The sequence below is a fragment of the Pygocentrus nattereri genome, chromosome 18 (genome assembly GCF_015220715.1).
Source record: "Pygocentrus nattereri isolate fPygNat1 chromosome 18, fPygNat1.pri, whole genome shotgun sequence".
Taxonomy (NCBI): Eukaryota; Metazoa; Chordata; class Actinopteri; order Characiformes; family Serrasalmidae; genus Pygocentrus; species Pygocentrus nattereri.
Window position 1 is genome coordinate 24,421,047 of NC_051228.1, and position 24,529 is coordinate 24,445,575.

Below are 24,529 nucleotides of genomic sequence, written 5' to 3' on the forward strand. Positions count from 1 at the left end.
TGAAAAGCTGGTCCATTGTTCCACGGCCAGGATGGAATCCGCATTGTTCCTGCTCAATCTGAGTATCAACTATCGGCCGGAGTCTCCTTTCCAGCACTTTGGCATAGACTGCCCCCATAGGCTGAGCAGTGTGATACCCCAATAGTTGGCACTCCCTTTTTAAAAATTGGGACCACCACCCCGGTCTGCCAGTCCAAGGGTAGGTCCCAGTGACCCTGTCCTGGGCAGGGTACACGATTTTCTGTGTGTGTTGTGCATGGTGGGGTTTTGGATCGCATTAGTCTGGGTGTTCACTCCAGACCTGTTCGCCCTTGGAGACCCTACCAGGAGCATATTGCATATTTAATGAAGCCCCGTCTGAATTGTTCGAATCGTTCAAGCAAAATGAATCAAAATGCTCCAAAATGATTTGAAGTTTGAAAACTAGGTTTCACACGTTGGTCTGACGTCATGGAGGCTAACGCTGTCAGTAGTTCTGTTGTCTTGTTTCATCACTTTTTTTACACAAGAATGTTTTGGACCGATGTGCAAAACTGTATTAGAAAAACACTTAACCAATGTTTCCACAACCACATGTATCAACTTAATAGTTCATGAACACTTTACACAAGTTATTTTAGTGAAGACAGAACAATACATATTCGTGAGTCACACAGTAACACGAGGACAAGATGTTGTTCAACTGTTTTTATACTTGTGGTTGAACTGGGCAATTTTCAACCTGAAAAATGGAGGCACTTCTATGCCCAGTTTAAGTCATTTTTAGCTGTATCTTGAGATTAAAAATTGAGATTAATAACTGATCACAATGATTTGTCAGTCTACTCAGGCTTTAGCAGAGATCAGTAACACTGTGATTAATAACTGATCATCACATTGATTTATCAGTCTACTCAGGCTTTAGCAAAGCTCAGTAACACTGTGATTAATAACTGATCATCACATTGATTTATCAGTCTGCTCAGGCTTTAGCAGAGCTCAGTAACACTGAGGTTAATAACTGATCATCACATTGATTTGTCAGTCTACTCAGGCTTTAGCAGAGCTCAGTAACACTGTGATTAATAACTGATCATCACATTGATTTGTCAGTCTACTCAGGCTTTAGCAGAGCTCAGTAACACAGATTAATAACTGATCACATCGATTTATCAGTCTACTCAGAAAAGTTAGTGTTTATAAAGACGTCCTCTTTTTTTAGGTATTTATGTACTCTGTTTAATGGGAAATATTCTAAAATGTTCTTCTAAAACTGTAAATTTAAACTGCATTTTGAATATTTCCTTTATGTATCTGAATGCAGATACTGTACTTCATTTCTGAATTCTGAATATATATTTCCAAGGCTTGTATTCCGTCACAGCCTAACCCTGCGCATATTGACCAGTGCATAGAGAGCGTCACATCGTGACCCCTGAAGTTCATCTATATTGGGCCAAAATAGACGCTGTAATGTTGCCCTCTGTACTGTAGGTGGTAGCAAAGCGCTACACAGCGCTCACTCAGCAACGAACATATGAAAGAAGAAGAGGTCTAAGCTGGCGGCGGTGGAGAGCCTCCGTTACCGTGATAAACATTTTCTCTGTGGAATTATTTCTGCTTTCTTTTGCTTTCGCTGTGTCTCAGTCTGGGAGAAATATCATAAAGTAACATGAGCAACATATACATCCAAGAGCCACCAACAAATGGCAAGGTGCGTAGTAGCCTGTGAGCTAACGTAGCTGAGTTAACCTAGCGAGCTAAATAAAAGAGCACAGTCTCTTTTCACTGAACTTTGCCTAAATTAGACATTAGTTCATAGCACTGCATTTATTATAGTTTTTCTTACTGACGGTGATATTAATGCTTGACGTCGTTTAAAACGATTTATGTCCTTCTAAATGATTTCTGTTCTTAATCTCTTCCAAGGTTTTGATTAAGACCACTGGTGGTGATATTGATGTAGAACTGTGGTCCAAAGAAGCTCCCAAGGCCTCCAGGAACTTCATCCAGCTATGCATGGAAGGTAGACCCGCACAATCCCCTTTACAAACAAGTTATAAGTGTAGGGTGGTTTGGGGTAAATATAGATGCAGTTTGGGGTACTTTATTAATAATACTTAGCGAATGAAACCAAACATACACTACATGTCCACAGGTTGGTAAACCTGCCCATTCTTCTGAAATCAAGGGCATTATTAGGGAGTTTGTTTCACCTTTGCTGCAGTAACAGCCACTACGCTTCTGGGAATACTGCACACTCTTAAAAAAGATAGTCCTTTAGGGGTTCCTTCATAAGACAGTGGTTCTAAATAGAACCTTGAACACTCAAAGCATTTGCATGCTTAAATGGATTGTTGGTGACATTTTCATAATGATGGAGAATGTGCTGTAGATGGTTCTATATCGCTCCATCAAGCATTCTGCTAAGACTTCTTCTTGCGATGTCGTTTGTAACAATATAAGAACCTTTTTTGATGCTTTATAGAAACGTTGAAGAACCCCCTTTTTCAGAGTGTAGATGTAGGAACATTGCTGTGAGGATTTGATTGCATTCAGCCACACTGTTAGCAGTGCTAGATAGGCATTGCAGTTGAAAATTAGATGGTGTCTACACACATTTCTCTTGTAGTATAACTATGACTGTTAGTACACTTTTTAACAAACTAAAATACAGTTGATGTTTACTTTTGTGCTAGGTTACTACAATGGTACAATATTCCACCGTGTGGTGCCAGAATTCATTGTTCAGGGGGGTGATCCCACTGGCACTGGAGCTGGAGGAGAGTCCGTCTACGGCCGACCTTTCAAGGTAAGACATTTTGCTCTGACCTGCCTGAATTGCTTGAGGAGCTGCATCACGATTTGGTTGCTTTTGTGAAACCAAATGAATAAATAGCTGGTGTTTTGATATTGTGTTGTTTCACATGATTTATGTTTCAGTGCTGTGTTTTGTTCTCATGGTGCAGGATGAGTTTCACTCCAGGTTACGCTTCAACCGGAGAGGTTTGGTGGCCATGGCAAACGCAGGACCACACGATAATGGAAGCCAGTTTTTCTTCACGCTGGGGCGGGCCGATGAACTCAATAACAAGCACACAATTTTTGGAAAGGTGATTTTTCTTCTTGTCTTTGGATTTTAAAAGCATTAAAGCATTCTTTTTGCAGTAATTAAAATTGAATTTCTAACTCATACTGTTCATTGGTTGTTGTTTACAGACACTCTGTAATTGACGTAAATCAACCTTTTTATGACATAACACTAACATAAGGCCTTATTGCCCACCCCGATTGAGTTAATTTGTTTTGGTCATGTGCTTTTGGTAAATACCTTTTGAAAAATGTGACGTGATGTATTTAATTATTTTTTATGTGTGGTTGTCAGTAGGACTGGGAATCACAGTAGGCACCACAATATGATTTTATCACAATACCTGAGCCACAGTATGATTCTTTTACGTTTTATTTATCTCATTTAAACTTTTGATGAACATAATACATGAACATAATATGTGTTCAAATGTTAATAATTAATCTATAAAATGGCTGTATGCAGTGACAGAATAAATTCGATACCATACAATGTCTTTGATGCAGGTGTGTAATGGTATTATTTTTTAAACCAAAAAGCACAATATTGTACGGTATCGAATTTATTCTGTCACTGCATGTTTATCAGTCCTAATTGCTGCATAAATAAGTTATTTTTCATCTTATATCTGTTGTACTCTTGGTTCCAGGTCACAGGTGACACCGTGTATAACATGTTAAGGTTAGCAGAGGTGGAATGTGACAGTAATGAGCGGCCACTGAATCCACACAAAATCCGATCTACAGAGGTATGAGCAGGTTTTCTTAGGGATTATGCAGTTAGATGCAAAAGTTTAAACACCCCAGTCAAAAGATACGTTTTATTGATTTGAAGTAAAATCAAGTTAATACTTGTAATATTATATTTCTGTAATAAAGAGTATTTTGTATTAAGTTTGTAACAAACTTAAATATGCCATTTTTATTAGACAATTTACATTTGTTATTAGACAGTTTCCAGTTGTCATATTGGTAAAAAATGAGGCATAAAATATAAAATGTGCCACAACTTTTGCATAAGCCACATTTTATGCTTGTTTTTTTAAAATATGTTAAATTCAGCAATTAAACAATGTGTTGATAATGTGCACATAATAGTGAAATGAGCAGATGTGTGTTCTCTGTAGCAGATGTGTAACAACTTATTTTCAATAAGGAAAACATTAAAACATGTCATTTGACCAGGGACACCAGAACATTTGCAGTGTTATAGTGGTATTTTCACTGTCCATTACTTTGAGATTTTGCAGGTGTCCCAATTTCTCTCTCACAGGTCTTACATTCACCCTTCGATGACATTGTGCCTCGAGAAATAAAAGCAAAAAAAGAGAAATCCAAAGAGGAGGGGAAAAAGTCTCAGTCCAAGGCAACAAAGTGAGAAATACAGTCTTCCTTAGTACACTTACTGTGGATGTTGATGGTGGAAAACGCGCTGGTCTCAAGTTAAATGACCTGAAAACCTTTTAGCTTTCTAGTTCTTAATCTTAAGTATATAATGTGAAAAATGTGTTTCATTACTAAAACACTTCATGTGTTGTATGCTGGTCTGACATTGTTTAACCATGTGATACATTTTCTTTCTAATCAGAAATTTCAGCTTGCTGTCATTTGGTGAGGAGGCGGAAGAGGAGGAGGAGATGGTCAATCAAGTTAGCCAGGTAGACTTTAATAATGTGAGAAATACAGTTGGAAAAGGAATATTATATTGTTTAAAAAACATATCAACAGCTGTGTCCTTTAGTGTGCCTGTTGTCATTAGGTGTAAATTGTATGGTCCAATGATTTAATTATTGCTAACTTTGTTCGTTTTACATTAGAATCTCTATGTTCTCCTCTGTTACAGACCTTGAAAGGAAAAAGCAAAAGCAGTCATGACCTTTTAAAGGATGATCCCAAGTTAAGCTCAGTGCCTGTTGTTGACAGGTAATCAAACCTCAGCTGCTAAAATAATTCCTGGTTGGTTTCCTAGAGGCAGATTGGTGGATTGATACCTTTTTAAAGCCATATTTAATTTGTGAGGATGGAGTATAGATACAAATCGTTTAAGCACATACTTGCCAGTAAATGTGGGGGAAAAAAACCTATTTCTATTGATTTTTTTTTTTTTTTTTGCAGCTCAGCAAGCCATGGTGTAGAAGGGGATGTTTCAGAGGTTTGTCCTTAATTATATTTGTCTTAAATGTATTTTAAGTACCAGGCTGTAGAACTTTCCCTGGGTCCATGTGGAAATACTGTAATTTACACATGACTGACATTACTTAATAATTGTATGATATTGAACAGTTCCATTTTAGAGTGTGTGTTTTGGATAAGTGTTTTGCCTTATATGACACATCTTCTGCCCTGTCCATTTTTTTAATGCATCATACTGTATATTTGCTTACCTTTGTGCTGTTCAGGGAGAGGAACAAGATGATGATGATGATGATGATTTCATGAAAGAGGAAATGAGAGAACGTATCTCAAAGAAACTGAAGAAAGAGAAGATGGAGGAAGAGATGTCTGAGGTTAGCGAGACGAGAGAAAAGAAGAGCAGTCGCAGGTAAGAATGCCTTCTGAATGTGAGCACACCCTCTGGTTTGATTCTCATAAGTTAGCTCTGCAGATGAAAGCTTAGTGCCCCCATGTTTTTGTATAAATGTCGGCTGATGATTAAGCTCAGTCATCAAAGTGAATGACAAAAACATTGTTTGTGGAGCTGTAATGTCATATCACAGGTAAAAAAATGAAATTTCTCTTCTGCTGGTTGACACTCATATATAAATATATATAACAATTTTCAATGCGATACATTGTTTGAAAACGTTGAGATCTTAGTTGCCATGTATTTTATTTGGAGCAGTAATACCCCCGGTGTACTGCAGGTGGCAGCATTGTAATGAACAGTCACTCCGGCACTGGGACAACTTTCGGTTCAGTTGGCTGAACTTTTTGGTAGTTTCTGTTCCTGTGTTAGCCATAATATGAACATAACGGACTTAATAAGGTAACGTCAGGCAGGAAATGGCCATTCGTGTAGTTATAGAGTGTTTAGTGTTGCAGTTTTGTGACTATTAGATGCAAACACTTGCCCTTGATCAGTTGTCACTCTGCTAATATTTTCTCTGTGGAGAGTTAAAGACTGTGTCAAAGTACAGGAATCATACAAAGCAATTAGGGTGGGGCAGTAGTGTTTGGCTTATTTTATGGGCTGTCTGAGGGCTGCACAAAATCTCTACACCTCAACACTCATTGATCCTGATTACATCTGTCACTTCATGCGTCTTGAGTGTTGGCATTATATCTGGACAGACACTATGGTGCAAAACAAACTGTGGATGACTTACAGGAAACGTACAATATTCAACAATAACCTAAACAACTCTGGGAACATGGCTTCCGAAGAACAAGACTGAAGTGCCAGTGGACGATAACGAACCTTATTTGGTTGTCGCATAATTAGTGGAGTTGCGTATTCTGTCCCACCCAGCAATCGGATTTCAGTCCAACTAACTGGAGGCACATTTGACTGCAAGTGTAAATGCACATGGCTAAAATATTATCAGGATACAATCCAGATACTAGATCCAGATGCCAACAGGGTCTTCATAAAAATCTGAAGATCAATGAATATACACGACTATAAGATCGGCCCATCTCTGTCTGAGTTACAGACAGGCAGAGATACAGAAATAAGCTCCCACTGTAACATTTATAATCAGAAAAATTCTGTCTTTGTCACTTAATTTCACTCACTCAGATTTGAATCTTTATCCTCTAACCTTGACTCGATCCAGCGTCAGTTGGTGGTTAGCCCCTCTGGTGGTTTAACCTTCTCCCTAAGATAACTTCAGCTTCTGGTGCTACAAGGATGTAAATGAATAGTAGCTTAAGCTAACAGCTTCACACACACAACATTTGAGTCTTCCTTTAATTAACATACATTAATCTTTGTAAAACATAGGCTGTTCTTGCGGAACTAAGACTAGCTTCTAGCGATGGTGGTGCAAAAAAAAGCTTAGGCTAACTGGAAGAAAGCTGAAGTTCTGAACCACATCAACATCTATTTCTCATCCTATTCATGTACAGTTGAGTGAGAAACAGTGTTGTAGATCTTCATTACAGATTGTTATAGAGAGAACGAACGCAGGCAGCTTATCAAACTACTCAATATCTCTTTCTCTCTCAAACAGTAAAAAACTGACTACTGGTTCGTGCACCCACACACTTTTTAAATGTGAACCCTTTTTCCCCAAAATATTTAGAAACTGTTTAAGGGTAAATGAGTCCTTTCTGATTCTGTCTCAGTTTCCACAGCAGCAAGTTTTGCATTTTACACGTCACCAACATGTTAGTTTTAGATATGTCCTCGTGTTGTCTGTGTTTTATTGTGTCAGACTGTGAATTTTGTGTGTGGTGAAAAAAATGGTGTGTTTACCAGAGTTTGTGTGGCTTGAAGTGACCTTCCCTGCTGTTCTGGCTGTTATTCAGTGCTTTCTTCAATACAAGAGCACTTGCTAGAGCAGATATAGTGGCTATTTCTGGCTTTTCCTCATGGCCAAAGGAACAATATTATTTTTCCCTGACCAATAGTGTGAGGTGATAGTAAGAACTCAGAATATGCTATAGAGGCACACAAAATAATTCATTTTCATAAATGATTATGGCAGAATAAGAGTTTTGACCAGGTACTAACGAGGTAAAAATGAGTTCAGGTCGACTTTAATGAATCTTGATAATAATGATGGCATATTTCGTAAATTTTTTCCAGTCTCTCACAGCAACAATATTGTCGCAGCGCCTCCTCTGCTGCTCTGTGTAAAAAGAACCTGCATTAGGACGCCTCAGCTCTCAGTTTAGTTGTTCAGTTGCTCCAGGTTCATTGCAGCCTGTGCCCCATATGTTTTTCCAAATAAAGAGCTTCAGTTGGCTCTTTGCAGTGTCTCTTACTTCATTCCTCACCATCATCTCTGCAATATCATGATATATAAGTAAAAACAGAATGACTGGTGAGTGAGTTAAGGAACAAACACACTGAGGTAAAGCAAAAACATCTTTTTAAGGGAGCCTGCTTATGGATCGGTATAAAAGAACGTTTTCTTCCAAAAGCCTCTATTTAACCCCCAGGGATGCAGTGTGAAAGAATACCAAACTCATTCCATTCTCAATGACAGGTTCAGCTAAATAAATCGCTTCAAGCAGCTGAACTCTGTTAGGGCTTGTTTACACTGCAAGTTTTTATGCCTCTGGTCAGTGCACTCTCTATAGGGAATAGATGATGGTGTTTACCATAGATCAAAGATCACCCATTGCTATGTCTCATTCAGAGGTGTTAATGAGCACTAATGACAGTCACTTCAACTCCAGCCCAGCTGCTCCGAATGTGCATGCCAGAGCCTGTGCTAGGCTCACTTCACCAGGCCGAGCTGGGCTGGGCCAGGTCCTGCAAGGTGAAAGAGAAATCCTGGCATCTAACTTAAATCAGTCTGCCATAGAGAGGGGCAAACAGCACCCTCCTGCCAACCTGGCAGCCCCAGCACTGCTGCTGCAAGACTGCAGTGTGTAATTTTGTCTTTTTTTGCAGAACATAATTATGAATAGGCTTTTGTAATATCGTTTTAAATTCTAGTTGGGCATTGCAGTATGTTCTGACACACCGTCTATTCTTGACTTTGTAAAATGTCCAAATAGCTTTCCACAGGAAGAAAAGAAGGTTTATTTATTTATTTATTTATTTATTTATTTATTTATCAATTTATTCGTTTTAGTAGCACACTTTTTCAGGAACACTTGGGGCTTAATTAAGGTCTTGATTCAAGAAAGTCCAAGTTAGATACTTATAGATTGTTTAATTTATTATGTCTATGCATAAAGCTTTTTCATTATGACTTGTATTATAATTTGAGGTCTGTTATGTGTAATTCACTACTGATTGTAAAATTAGTTAAAATTAGTAAAAATGCTCCATAAGCTTGTTATGCGGGTTATTGCACATGAATGAATCTCCTAAATTCACATTGTATACGATTGGAGACATTTGTCCCCACAGGTTTTTTATGGCATCAAGTGACATCTGGAGTTTATATGTTTGTATTCAAAAGTTTGGACGCCCCAGGTCAAATGACATGTTTTTTTTTTCTTCTAAATGAATTTAACACACTCCCTACAGAGAACACACTTATGCACGTTTTAATGCCCAATTATTGCTGGAACTATGATGGATTTAACATATTAGAAAAGAAAAACATAGAACGTGGCCTGGACAAGTGTTATTTAACATGTCTTCATTTTTCACGGTATGTTATATTTGGCAAAAAAACAGAAATTTTGCACAAAATTTCCAGGAAGATGGCATATTGTTTTAAATCCCAAGTGTTCTACCTGTAGAGGTTGTGGTAACTTATTTTATTTTACTAAATCAACAAAGCATGTAATTTAACTGGGTCTGTTCAAACTTTAAAAAATTAACCAAAGTTAATGAGTCACTAATACAACGCTGTTTCCAAAAAAGTTGGGGTGCTGTGCAAAATATAAATAAAAACTGAATGATGTGCAAATAATTTAAATACGCTGTTTAATTGAAAATAGTACAAAACATATCAAATGTTGAAACAGAGATTTTATTGTTTTGTTTTTTTTTTTAATTATATGCCCATTTTGAATTTAATGCCAGCAACATGTTTCAAAAAAGCTGGGATGGGGCAATAAAAGACTGGTAAAGTTGTGTAATGCTGGGGAAAAAAGAAAAAAAAATCACCTAAAAATGTAATCATCTCACAGCTAAATAGGTTAATTGGCAGCAAGTCAGTAACATGATTAAGTACAAAGAGAACATCTCAGAGAGGCTGAGTCTTTCAGAAGTAAAGATGGGGAGGATTTCACCACTCTGTGAAAGACTGCATGGGCAAATGCAACTCAGTGCAACAATTCAAGAATAACATTTCTCGCCGTAAAAATAGCAAAGAGCTCATCATCTGACGTACATAATATTCTTAAAAGATTCAGCGAATCTGGAGAAATCTCTGTACACAAGGGACGAAAAACCAATACTGGTTGGCCCCATGCTCTTTGGGACCTCAGGCAGCACTGCATGCCTTCAGAACATGATTCTGTAGTGGAAATCGCTGCACGGGCTGTAAATGCTAAGAGTTTTCAATAAGCCGATTTGCGTCCTGCATTCTAAAGTAGAGAGGGTTTAATGTTTTTCGATGGCCAAGAACATACAAGCTCAGAATATTTAAGATAGTTTCAGTCTATTTTAACAATCAAATGCAGATGTTTTTTTTTTCTTTCTTCACAGTCAATACGATGAGGTGTTGAATTTAGAAGCAAGTGGACTTGAAAACTTGTTTAGTACTTTTAAGCATTTGGTAAAAATGCTACCTTGATGTTACTTAACAGATGTAACTTAACCTTTAGGGATAAAGATTCCAGTTGTACACTAATAAGATGCGAACTCAGATGATTAATTTATGGCCAAGATCTTAACAGTGTGTTCACAGTGCATTATAACAACTAATAGTGCAATATTTTTGTAACAGACCTCCAATTACATAATAATGCATCTCAAGAAATCTTTACAAGCTTTTATTTTGAGCTTCACTAAATAATTAGAGCTTAGTAAGTGTTGTTATACAGTATGTGCATATTATTGTGTTATTATACAAAATCTTTATATTATTGTATATTATACAATGTGTTCCTGAAAATAAAGTGATGCTCTTTTCTTTCACCATAGTAGTGTGTTGAAGAAGTATTAATAATTATTTAAGTCTGCAGGCTTGGCATTCTTAACGTTTTGGATGGCTCAGAGTAGAACAAGTAATTGTGTTATTTACGAGTGTGTAATACCTAAACAGAGGAACGCATGCTCATACCTATACTCATTGACAATTGACACTATGTCCCGAATTACTCACCTGGTAAGTTATTATAGGTTATAAGGCTCCAACCATGTGCATTACATGCTGAGCTTGTTTTGGATGTGCTGCAGCAGCTGAAGCTTTCAATTAAGTGTCTACTAAAACATGTCATAGATGGGTATACCAGGCTCTAAGCAAATTCAGTAGTTGTCCTAGAGTGGCTTGAGACTCGAACACTGAATGTTGTGTGCCATATTAACAGTTCACACCTCAGCATTATTAGGTTTAATTACTCCACTTAACTTTTTAAAACCCCCATATCATGGAAAACCAAAATTTCCTCACTTTTTTTTTTTTTAATAGAAAAGGGTTGATGTAGTTATGCAAAAATTGTTGAAATTTTTGTATATATTGTTTAAGTTCATCTACTCATACTCATGAAGTTTCTCAGAGTACAATCTGTTCTTTCAGTAAATTCATAGTTAATAAGAGAGGAATCTGATCCTAGATCAGCATTCCTACACCTGAGAAGCTTTAAGAATACAGACCTTTGTTTTCAGGATCTTTGTAATTCCATTGATATCACAAAAGCAAGTCACACATCTGCCTATTCAGCCTGCAGAAGTTTAGCCACACCCAAGTTTCAGCCCAAATAGCTTTTACTTGCTGCTTGTTTTGGGCGACGCTTCTGCATTTTAATTTCAGCAATAGACATTAGTCAGTCGGTGACTTCGACAGATTGGCTCTCAGGCTGGCCTGCTGAGAATATTTTAAATTAAATGACATCATGTCTACCATTAATGATCAGCATTGTAGATATTTGGTCTAAATCCACTTGGATTAGCATTTTTGAGAAGTGACATTTATTGCTATAGGGTTGCAAATGTAGTAAAAATAACTAAGTTCAGACATTTTAGCACAGTAACCCACAATTCCCAAAACGATCTGCTCTTCCAGACACAATATGTCAACAAATATTTGTCAGTAATGTTTAACATCTGTCCAGTGCTGATATGATTCTGATATTATTACACATTGTGCTTTTTTCCACTCTATTGATGTGGTCCAGTATAAGCATCAATAAACAATGGCCCAGTGTTTACAAATGATGATAGCCTAAATAAATCCTTTAGAGTTTTTCCCTCCAAGTTACTGACAGCTTCTTGGATATAGAGCTCTTTGTATTATTTACAGGGTCCAATGTGAACCTCAGGTGAACAGTAAATCAAAGAGCAACAGATGGGACATTTGGAGCTCCAGAGTCACACACTGTACCTTCAGATATGAACTAACGTCCTCCTTAGGGATGCCCAGATCAGCTGTTGTCTGTCTGGATCATTTTGTAATCATAATAAACTTGTTCTTTGACTTATTTTGTGTAATGAAGTAATGCCCAGATCCTCCTTACCCCACTGTTTTGATTGACAGCAGACAGAATGCACACAGACTGTAGTATATTAAACACAAGCGTAGTGTTTGGCTACAAGGACTGTAACCCAACACAGTAGTTTGTCTTGGCTGGGAATCAAAGGCTTGGCTGGTAGGTACAGTGTTGGTATGGGACAAAGGGGGCATTGTTTCAGCAGAGCAAGCTGCTTCCCACTGAAGCTTTCAGGACCTTTTAGGTGCGGCGTGCGTGCTTTGGTGGCCAGTCACCTGGATAGGAAGCGCAGGCTGCCCGGAGGATCTAGCGGACGCTGAAGGAGATGGTCTGGGAGGCCTAGAAACGGATTTACTGCTCCAGGGCTGTTCAATTTTTTTCTCAAGCTGTTGTACTCCTCTTACAAGGACATTTCCTCCATTGAACACTATTATATGACATCATGTGGAGGCATAGGCCTCTTTGCTGAGGTATGAAAGCAGGCAGATCTTAAACTGACTGTTTTGAGTAGCACAATACAGGTTTTTATTAAGAACATTTTTTCTAGTTTTTTTTCACCACAGGGCTCCTACATGGTGAGTCTGTCTAAGGTAAAAAAAAAAAATCAATAAATTGACTTAAACGCTGGAGATAATCTAGCCTGTAACTGCTACCGTCAATTCACCCTTTAATCCTGAAGGTTGGCGCACAGACTGCTGGTCACCATAGCAATGCAATCTCACCTAGCTAGTAGCTAACGAAAAGACGAAGAAAAAGATAAAAAGAACTTCGATAATTTGGAAACAAATGGACTTATTTCCATTTATAAACACCCAGGTAGATTCCTGATACATTTAATCTGCAACAAGAAACTCTCAAACCTGCACTCTCAAAGCTGCAAAAAGCTTCTCGTTCTAATTGGCACCTCAGGCAGTATTTAAGGTGGAACAGGACAATTCAAACCAAAAGCTGGTGGCAGAGAAGTGGCTTCTGCCTCGTAGAAAGTCGAATGTTAAGACATTTTACGAGAAACTGTTCTACTTTTGTGGCGAACAGTCCTACCAGGTATGCGAGAAAAACAGCTATATCTGAGCTACAGCTTAAAGCAGAGCAAAGTCAGTCAGCATTTCCGTTTATATTCTGTTAGCCTATCCTAGGACATAGACCACTGTTGTGCGTCATTCTGTGGTCCTTGTTATGCCCATATTAGGAACTCCGGATCTAAGCCCCATTTCTTTATGGGCAGAATGAATTGGGTTTTCGAAAAATTGCCTCTGTCGCACCCCGTGTTATATAAAAATGTTCAAAACCCGTTTTGTCCTGTGTACAGTTTTCTCCTGAATACCACTGTATCCTCTTAATTACGAGGTCGTATAGAGCTATAATACTAATATTGCTAAATGCGAGCATATTTGAGAGTGCATATTTACAGGTATACTCGTAAAATAAACCTTCTGGGTGGGATATTTTGATAGACTAAAACTCACGCAGTGACTGCCGTGCCGTTTAAGGTGTCCTGAGAAAATGTCCTCAGAAAAAATGTTACCAGCATTAAATTAATAATCAGGATATTCTGACAGGCTAAACCAGTTTATCAACAGTGAGCAGTGATTATTAAGATGAGTCTATACTGGATTAGCCTGAGTGCAGGTATGTTTGTAGATCTTTTTAAATCAAGCTAAAAGGAGGGATCTATCGTGCTTCAATGAGCATCAGATGAACAACAGAGAATGGCAGGGAAACCTGCTGATTTTGTTCTGACTTCTTTTCATCTGTTTACTGCCTCTGTAACCTTCTTAAGGAGGCTGCCAGTCAAATGACGGATTCATTGTGCAGTAACTTTAGCTCACGTAGCATTATTCATATTTCAGCTCTTTAACGACCTCCTAATTCAGAGGATCCAGTGGTATTCAAGAGAAAAATGTTCACAGGACAAAACGTATCGGGTTCTGAACAATTTTATTTAACACAGGGGGTGATGGAGGCGATTTTTGAAAACCCTATTCATTCTGCCCACAGAGAAATGATGCTTAGACCTGGAGTTCCTAATATGGGCATAACAACATGGCACCGACTACAAAATGACGGCATGACTACAGTGGTCTATTAGCACATGCTGAGACATTTAAGCTACAGCCAAGATGGTAAAATAGACATAACACGTTGTGGCTTCCGAGGTGGTTAGATTTTTGCTAAAAAGACAAAATGGCTCTTCCTAATGTTTGGGTTGTAGAGCCCTGGTCTTAGCATTGGTTCTGTCATTTGGAGATGCTAAATTCAACCCTTGACGACGCTACAGAATTTGCCATTAGCTAATTCCAAGTTTAATTCCCGTTTAGTTGTGCAATGACGTGTTAGAGGCAGTTTGAAAAGAGATGGTGGCGCCTCATGTATCTCCAAGGAGACACGTGTTAGCCTTCATCCTGTCAGATTGGTAGCAAGGTGTGGTGGGGATCTAGCTCCCTAGCTGTTTATTTAAGCTGGGTTAAAAATAAATCCAAGCAAAAATAAAGCTCATATGAGATTATATGCAAGTAAAGCAGTGGGTGTAAACTGTCAGATATAACTTAGTTGAAATTGGTAATAGGTATCCTTAGTATGACCATCCAAACTGAAAAGTCCTCTATAGATGATTCCCAGATGCATAAATTATTACCAAACTTGTGACACTTGGTTGATTATCATTAATGTTTTGCTAGGGGTTGCGTTTAGCAGTAGGTGTAGGTTTTATGTTAAAGTTAAGGTTAGGGTTAGGTTTAAGTTTAGATTTATGGAAATCAAACAAAACATCTAAGTTCAGTTGCATTTAATAGATGTTTAGTTGAATGTTAGTTAAAGATAGACTAAGCCATATACAAAGTACCAACAGTAGACTGTCAGAACAGTGTAAATGGAACATATAGCTAGATGTGTGGTAAAATTTTCATTGCTCATTGAGCCCCTGTGAAATAAAAAAAATGTAGCATGATAACAAGTGGCCAGGTCTACTTTTTTCAAGAATATTTGTGTAAACAATATTTTTACTGATGTTTAAAATGTGTTTACAAAAACACTGTGCCTCTTTCCCTATTACTGACCATGATACAGAGAAAAATGTGCTTTAAAATGGGCAACGTTCAACATTAGTCAATATTTCTATCTGTGGTTACTTGAGTGGTTCAAAATGAAAGTGTTTCGTGTTCATTCTGACGTGTTATAAAGTTGATGCCATCAGTACAGTGACCTAGAAGAATGATTCTGGGAGGAAAAAAAAAACTTGAAAGGGTTTCTGTACTCTGCTGAACTTTGAAGTCTGGAAATGTGACATGAGGAGTCTTTAAATTACATTTTTATGGGACCCCTCGCATATTGATCACATTTAACTTAATTGCAAGCATTACCAAAAAGAGGTAAACACTTAATAACCGTTTAATGTCGTTGTCAGTATCACTCTGTTGAGGGAGTCTGGGGCCTTTTTTGTGGGGAATTAATGAAAAAACAACATGTTAGAGGGAGTCCCGGAGCAGTCAATGTGGTAGCCGCCACTTTTGTTAAACCCGACGGGGCATGACTGAGGAAGCAAAACGCTTCCATATGGCTTTGGGACATGGCGTTTACTGCTATAGCCAGCAGGCCATACGCTCTTCATAATTCCTTATGCTTTACATGTGGGCTTTACCACCGGTATGATTAGAGAAAGGAAAGTGTTTAGATTATATCGCTGGGTTGGGTGCTTGCATCATGTCTGCGTGCACCAAAGGTAAAACTGATCTTGGACTGTAGTTTATTACAGGCAGGCTAATTCACTACTATTTCATTGATATTTTGGTGCATTTAAAGTTACTTTATGAGTATAATGTGGTTAATAAGCACTATCATGGTGTAAGTACTGACAGTGTTACCTTTAACCATAATGGGTGCTTTACTTTCTATATATGTATGTCATATTATTTCTTTTTACTTCTTTGAGAGATGAGCTGTTCTTTGACTTCTCATGTTTCACACATTTGACTGATCATCATTGTCATGCTTTCGTGTGCATGCACTCAAGGATTGATCATACTTTGTGTACCAAAACTGAAAACAAAGTTGTGGAATATAAATCTTGATAATCAGGTTAATTTTGTTAATGTGGGCAGAAAGTATAAACATACTGAGTATATCCTGTGAATAACTTTTCAGGCTCCAGTTAATGGCCGTTATATTTGAACAAAATTCTCCTTTTTGATGTAAACTGAATAGTCCTGATCTTGCGTACTTGCATGAGTACAAAACTAATGTTGTTTGTCCCACCCACACAGGTGTACCAAAACTGTCATCCTGTGCTGGAGAACAATAGCATCGCACATTTTAATGTTTTACCTGTTTTCATTCTTTAGTTATTCAACTCTTTAGCTAACTGCGACACACTGTAGTTGCATCAGGTATGCGTAAGCCTGGAAAACTGTGTAGCGGTGTGACTTTCCAAGTTTGGCATCCCTTCTCCAGGGTCCACAAATGCCCTGTTATACTCATTCAAAACGTATGTGGCTGTATTTGACGTTTTAAAGGAATCATATGCAAAGCTGGCCTTCTGCTACTACAACTGTCTTTATCATTCACAATAACAATTCAGAATAAACAGTTTCTGAATATTTGATCTGCCTTTGATCATCTTTTAGCCCAGGGATGTCCCATCATACTCTAATCTGAAGATCTAACATCTTGCACAATTTAGTTCCAAGCTTAATCTAATATACTTAATCCAGCTAATCTTTGTATTCTTGAGCATCTGATGAGTAGACCCAGGTGTGTTAGATTAGGTCTGGAAATGAGCTCTGCAGGAGGTTAGATATTTAGGAGCAGGCTTCGGCACTCTCGCTTTGCTGTCTGAATGACACATTTGTGACGCTTGCAATGATATATGCAGACACAGTCATGTAAAAAGTATTCCAGGGAGTCTTTTTGGAAGCATTCAGTTAGCCAAATGCACAAATGACATACTCTTTATTTGCGGTCTTAACTCTGAAGGCCTCTCAAGGCTCTGCCTTAGCATGCTGAATGCTGGCCATCAGGAAAAGACTAAGAAGACTTGCACTGAAGATTGACCCTGAAAGTAAGGGTCAACTGATTTCAATAAGCTTGTGGTAATCTCAAGTAGACTTCTGCCTTTGCAGATCTCATTTTAAGACACAATGCCAGTTTCCCCTTCTTTTCCTTTTCCCCCTTTTTAAAAGTGAAATTCCTGCAGCTTCTGGACAATAAAAACGTCTCCCTAGTGGCAACCCAAACACCCAATTATGCTCCTCAAGTCGCCTTCCTCCAGACCTGGTGTCACAGCTCCTAATTGGCTGCACCTGTCACTTGTCATCTGTCATAATCCAGTGCTTCCCTGACCTCTCAGGGAAAGGTGGCCCAGATCAAGAAAGCATCAGCCCCCCTTTTTTCAGTGTGTATATGGAAGACCACAAGAGTCTAGTAATCCAGTTCTTGGCAGCTGTGCTATGTGTGTTTTGGACCTGCCAGGTTTACAGATCTCTGGCCGGCTGTAGCATGTCTGCCCTGTATGGGGCACGCTCGGGAAACGGCTCCAGGTTGCGACGTGTTGGACCCTTTGGCGTTCGGCAGAGCAGAGCTAAGACGCTGTTGGTCGTCTCTTAATCCGGGGTCCAGTCCTAACAATAATAGTTTGCTGTGTCCGGTGTATTCATTATATGGGGAATCATTGAGAATGTCAATATATAATTACTTGTTGATATTATTTTTTATTTTATTATGTGCATTTATATTCCCTCAGTAAATAAGGATAACAGTAAAAAGTACTGGGCTCTACAATGTGCTTTTTTACACCAAAAACTTGGATATTTAAAGGACATTAAAATTGATATTTAAAGAAATGAGAGGAAACCAAGTTCTCTGGAGTCCAAGAACAGTTTCACAATCCGTAATCACGTTTTGTTTTAATAATATGGAAATTGACTGTGGGGGTTAAGTAATATGTTAAGCTACAGAAGGCAAAGAAGTTGCTTTGTTTAATTGTTATAAAAAATGTCAGTTTCCATTTTACACTGGAAAGAATTTGGTGCCTAAAAAATTATTTGGCGCTGAACTTTTTTGGTTTAAGAGCTAATGGCTTTGTAGGCCATTTTTTAGTCTGGAGCCCTGGATAATTATTAGGTTATAGTGTACTCAGAGAAGAAAGATCACACAGTGATAAATTTCCAAACAAACCCTTGTTATATTCAGATCTTATAAGAGTCAAGAGTGGTCTGGATTTAGCTTGCCATTAAATCACAGTTACCATGCTCAGTTATGTATTGATGGAAAATATGCCACCTGGTCAGAGCAACAGTCTAAAGTTTCTGAAGCAGTATTGTGGCTGGCCCGCAACATGCTTTCTTTCTGAAGGTGAGATTACACTGCATTGGGTTGCAGAGAAATGTCTTACCTAACTTACCTGGAAAGTAATAATGAGCCATGAGTTGTTACTGTATTGAGAGTAAGACTTTAAAGAGCATAGCTGACTGCACACTATTGATATCACATCTGTAAAGCTGAAAATTCTGACATTGTGATTTCTTCAGATTTTGCTTTTTTTGTTTGACGGCCGGGCAGCAAGAAGGGCCTAGGTTCGATTCCCTGGCCGGGCAACCAGGGTCCTTTCTGTGTGGAGTTCTCCTCGTGTCTGCATGGGTTTCCTCTGGGTTCTCCGGTTTCCTCCCACAGTCCAAAGACATGCAGTCAGGCCAACTGGACATGCTAAAATTGCCCCTAGGTGTGTGAGTGAGTTTGTATGTCTGTCTGTCTGTCAACCCTGCAATGGACTGGTGACCTGTCCAGGATGTATCCTGCCTTTGCCCGATGAAAGTTAGGATAGGCTCCAGCTCTCCCATGACTCAGGAGGAGAAGCGGCTTAGAAGGTGGGGGTGTGTGTGTGTGTGTGTGTGTGTGTGTGTGTTTGAAGGCCTTCCTTCTTGCAGCTTAGCCTTTGATATGATTTATTTATTGTTTGACATGCTCAAAAACTGTGTCTTGTTCTTTTTTATGTGTGCAATTTCTCTCACTGAAGAGATGGAGTTCCATCAAATACATTTGGAATGAGTCAGAGTGGCATATGTAAACCAGAGCTATTCATACAACATCAGTACTTCATCTCACTATTGCTGCTCTGGCTAAAAGCAGTCATATCCTTACTGCAGTGTTCTAACATCTCATGTAAAGCTTTCCCAGAAGAGTAGAAATGCTGGATGAACAGGTGGCTGCAATCTTTTGGACACTGTATTGGGCTCTTATCATTGTTATACAGTGGGCACCCGGCTTTACAACACTCATTATTGCGGAAGCTAGTGTCACATATTAGTGGATTAGCTCAGTGCTCTTCTTTTTCTCTTTGTATTTTCATTATTGTAGCTCTCCATTTACATATTTACCGAGCTGTTCTCTGCTGTCTTTGCTTGGTCCACAGTGCGCTGCATATTGACAATGTCAATTGTACATAACCCACATGGCGTCTCTGAGCTGTTTAGTGGTGAAATTTGATCCAATGTGTTTATATAATGATTGATATATATATTGGAGAGTTCTAAACCCCACAATCCAAGGGTTAGCTGCCTTGTACTTCTGCTTTGAATAGCTTTTCTTTAATGTTCAGCAGACTGTTTCTACTTCAGGCTTTGTTTTTTGCTGATGTGAATTAACATTACAAGTTTGGCCACCGAAAATAAAGTATGGAAACAAGCATTTTTGATTTCAGCTGAAAGAGAAAAAAACATAATCAGGTCTCCTATGAAGTGTCAGAATGTAACACTGTACAAATCATTTTAATGGTAAAGAAATTTAAACATACTCATTAAAAACGCTGTTTCTGCCACTCTCCTGTGCCATTAGCACAGGCGTGGTCAAACAGTTTATGTGCCAGCAGATAAACAGTGAACTCTGTCGTTTGGAACTATTTCATGTTTTCTGTGAGGTAGATCAGATAAGAAAGTTATAATCTTGGTTCATGTCGAGTATCAAGAGGGGATACAACACCCAAGAACTTCTCCACTACATGTTTGATACCACTTTGAAACACAACATCCAACAGAAGCACAAAGGAAAGCCCCAGCAAGCACACAAATGTTATCTGTAGCCATACTTTTTTTAAATGACAAAGAAATTCACAAGTGACAGTGCTAAAGTGCACAGTATAAGTAATAAAGAATGGAAATCATTACCTTGAAAATCTTGACGTGCCATTCCGTATTCTTGAGGGTGTTTGATCTTGTAGCACGTTTTGCACCCTATGTACAGTAATAATTTTAGTTTATTATATGTATACTGCTTTTATTTGCTTCTTCAGTCTCGCTTTGCTTGCTGAGTTGACCCATGGATCCAAGTGTGCTTTGTTCTTATGCTGAGGCCTCTCTGCTATTATGCTATTAATTCCAAGACGATTACTTCACTAAGACAGATTATTTCATTTTGTTTATGGAGGGCACTTAGATAATGAAGAAGCTCTGTGTTTCGACATTTGTCATCGCTCTGCTGACTTTTATCTGATAAATTTTTACCCATTACTCCACTTTCCAGAATAGTTATCCCAGAGGACCAATAAGGTATTCATCTTGCCCACAAATCTTTATCATGGAACTTTGTATTATTCAATTATTCAGTCTCCTGTCTATCAGTAGTGGTAGGCTGTGCATGTGGGTCGTGGGGGGAAACCTGGAAAACTAATATTCTTAACTATCCTCCTTGAAACGTGATATCATGTTATTATATACACGCTCTGCTTTTGCAATCCATTTCTGGACCTTGACGAAGTGTCCCCTCTGTCTGCTATGCTGTAATTATATTACGACAATAAAACTTTTAACCTTGTGTAAAGGCAAGAAAGTCAGTGCGAGGGACGGCAGAAAAGAGGCTGACTGTCCTCAACGGCAAAATATGATGAGCTGATCTGTTTTAAGGACCAAAGGGACATAGGAAGGACAGACTTGAAATGACCTCCACAAGGAGAAACGGAGAGAGAAATGTGAGGCCAAGCAAAGGCAACATAGAAAGAGACAAGAGTCTTTTGACTGCTGCACTGGCTGGGCGAGAGTTAAACCATTCACATCCTGATTCATGAGAGAGATTGGTCGGTGGCCAGTCACTTTGTGTGCTTTCTTTATGAAAAGTAAATCATCCAGAGCTCCCTAGGTTTCGCTTATTTGAATTGTCTGAATGAGCGACAGTCGCTGGCAGGCCTGGAGAGTTGCAAGTGACGAAAAGCTTTTTTCCTCTGCTAAGAGGATTCTAAATGTATATGGCGAGCCCCATCCAGCTATATCCAAAGACGATCCCCCTCCACTGCCACCACCACAATCACCATCACCACCCCACCACCTCCCTTTCTGCATGATTTGTGAAATGACAGTCATATCCCTGCTAGCAGCTGGAGAGGCTTGTTGAATGGCAGTCATTGTAGCACTGGAAGGGGCTGTGTGCCCCTTTGGCTGAGAGAAGCGTGAGACAGTGGGCACAGTCTAGCTCCTCTTCCTCATTCCTTTTCTCAGCATAAGGACACTTTATGCATGCTGTTTTCTTTCTTTCAGCTGACAAATGCTTTTCTTTCTTTATTTCTCATGCTTTTGCACTTGCTCATGTTTTCACAATTATTCTTGTTGCTTCTTTATCCTTTCCATCCATTCTGTCTCCCACTTTTCCAGCCTAACAGGCTCACAACTCTATTTTTAAACCATGCCATGTGCACAATACACTTAATTGTCATAATTATTTCTCAGTGACAGTGCTGTAAATGCTCTCACTCTTTTCAGTTGTACATTTTTTCTAATTTGCTACGAATACATTGGCTAACGTCTAACACTTGATGTGCTGTAATGTCAGAGAGTAAAGAATTACAACTAGCTAACAATTAACTGACTAACAGTCCAATTCAGTTCAATATTTAGCACACTACATTTAACGTTCAGTAGCAGTCACAATATGGGGCAGAAAAATCACAATGTAAAATGTTTCAGTCCATATATATGCCTTGTTTTGTCAAAAAATTAAGACAAATCTTATATTTACTCAAATCACATGCTCCACTTTTCTAAACTACAGTTGGATGCAAAGGTTTGGACATCATCTGCTCCAAACTATTAAAACTATTAAAAACAACATTACTTTATGCAAATATTAATATATAGTTACTTTACATTTGATTAAGTTAAAATCTATAAAAACTAAACAAAATAGCAGTTGTGGCATGTGCAAAAGTCAAAGGCAGTTAGGTGAGCTGTGCAAGTCAGGTCACAATCTGAAAGCCCAAGAACACACTCAGATAGAACTGCTTGTATACTGAAAAGAAGGTCAAAGTGTAATGCCCAAATAACCATAAAGGATCTTCAGGGTTGTTTAGCTGGCATAGGAGTAGTGGTGCACAGTTTTGCTGTGTGACATAGCTTATACAAACATGATCAGCATGGAAGAGTCATCAGAAGGAACCCATACTTGCTTATTTACTTGTTAAAGCTTTCACAAATGTCAACAGCTGAAGTGTGCAAAACAGCATTTAGATTAGTCAGAGGCATTTCAGAAACAAATGCTGCAGAAACCACAACACTTTAGCCACAATTACCAAAGGATTGTTTAGAGAAAAAAGAGCAGCATTTGATGAAAAGAACACCTTGCTTACTCTTAAGCATGAATGGGATGGAACTGTCACTCCTGTGTGAAGTGGTTACATGATGGCGCCAGAGACATTGAGGGTTAGCTTCACAATTGCTTGAGCTTCACTCAAGCTATTGCTTATGTGTTGTTGATGTTTCTTGTCAGGTGTGAACTCTAACATAGTAAATTAAATAATCTCTGGTTATTGTGCTAGCTGTAGACTGTGCCATTATAATAGTACATTTGCTGAAAATGCCCGCGTTATTGGACTGTCACAGCACCAATCTGCTCTAAGGTAAGTAGTTTTCTATCCAGAGGCAGAATGGCGGCGACCATCGCCTACTACTTTTTACCTCCCCTTCCTAGTCACCCAGGCGGCAAATGTTTGGGTGTATTTTACTAATATTTTAAGCACATGTTTATGCAACTATTTCCTCTGCTGGTTTGTTTGTGCAACTCTGAAACTGAGATTTGATGGGACCGATAAGCACATTTTTGTTGATTACACTGATTTCTTTTCCAAAATTTGCCACTCTGCTCTTTTCTTTCTCACGAAGTGAAGCAGTTCTCTCACTCCTGCACCCTTACCCCAGGTCAAATGATTTTTATGGTGCAGAGATGGATTTAAGGTATAAAAAGATACTTTATGGTGAGATGACCCTGTCTGCAAAGAAACTTCTTAAATGCCAGGGAAAGAATCAACAGGTGTTCTCTTGTTCTGTCTTATTTCTCTTCCTCACTTTTTGCTTTTATTGCCATGAAGGCTTAGGTGCCCATTGTTTTTCCGTTGCCTAGGCTATACCTGTTTTATTTTGTAAGTGGTAACAAGTCAGGGCAAGTAAAATGATGACTTTGTTTGAGGTGCTTCCCCACAGAAGACATGCATCCATACGCACCTCTGAAATCAAGTGGTTACTGTTTCCTCATGGGTGCTGTATTTACCTTTTCGGCTCAGTCACTGAAGGCTATGGTTCACTGTACTTTTTGAGATAGTAGTCATCACCCACTTGCTTTTGAAGTATGTAATGAAGGATCTTTTGTTGATCTTTGTCATAAAACAGCTACAGTTACACACACAGGCATAAATGAAAAAAACGTTTACGCCACTAAATACAGCCTCAGACGTACACTGTAGGTGTTAATCAACCCTACCAGTAAGTTTACTGTCTTTGTGACAGACTGTTAATAATAGATCAGAGTTAGAGAATGTGTTCTGCATGTCTCTGTTTTGGAGCAAGTTTGGCAAAACTGTTGGGTACCTGACCCAGTGTAGCTGACCTGACCTGCTCTCTGTCTCCGTCACCTCCATGCTCCCTGTCCAAACAAACTCATCTTTGGCAGGAAATGAGATTGTCAGCTTGAACTAAGATGGAAGACACAGCCATCAGAGGTTTCAGCGGTGGCAGGCTCTGTACAGTTAGAGCCTGAAATATTTGTCTGAACCCAGTTGGTCTCAACTTTTGGCACTGGGGTTTGGTCAGTTACGGTCATTGTTTATGAACTATTTGTTGGCTTTAGTTCATGTTCACATTTTATTTTCTGATTTCTCATAACCCATGTTTAATGAAACTGGGCCTGAAATTACCTGTGTTTTAAATAAAGTGGAATTTAAACATATTTTTGGATGGTGACAACTTAAGCTATTAATTTTGATTTTGGTTGT

The 24,529-nt window shown here is 38.7% G+C and overlaps 1 protein-coding gene across 1 annotated transcript in view; it reads left to right on the top strand.

Annotated features, from left to right (window-relative positions):
• Positions 1-1,475: 1,475 nt before the first annotated feature.
• Positions 1,476-24,529, top strand: part of cwc27 (CWC27 spliceosome associated cyclophilin) — a 60,284-nt gene continuing 37,230 nt past the window's right edge. Inside the window, exons 1-10 of the mRNA XM_017725515.1 lie at positions 1,476-1,693; positions 1,909-2,005; positions 2,679-2,791; positions 2,949-3,092; positions 3,720-3,818; positions 4,343-4,443; positions 4,658-4,727; positions 4,913-4,992; positions 5,185-5,221; positions 5,469-5,611. Of these exons, the coding sequence (XP_017581004.1) occupies positions 1,652-1,693; positions 1,909-2,005; positions 2,679-2,791; positions 2,949-3,092; positions 3,720-3,818; positions 4,343-4,443; positions 4,658-4,727; positions 4,913-4,992; positions 5,185-5,221; positions 5,469-5,611 (926 nt within the window). The 5' untranslated portion in view covers positions 1,476-1,651. The remainder of the gene's footprint in view (positions 1,694-1,908; positions 2,006-2,678; positions 2,792-2,948; positions 3,093-3,719; positions 3,819-4,342; positions 4,444-4,657; positions 4,728-4,912; positions 4,993-5,184; positions 5,222-5,468; positions 5,612-24,529) is intronic.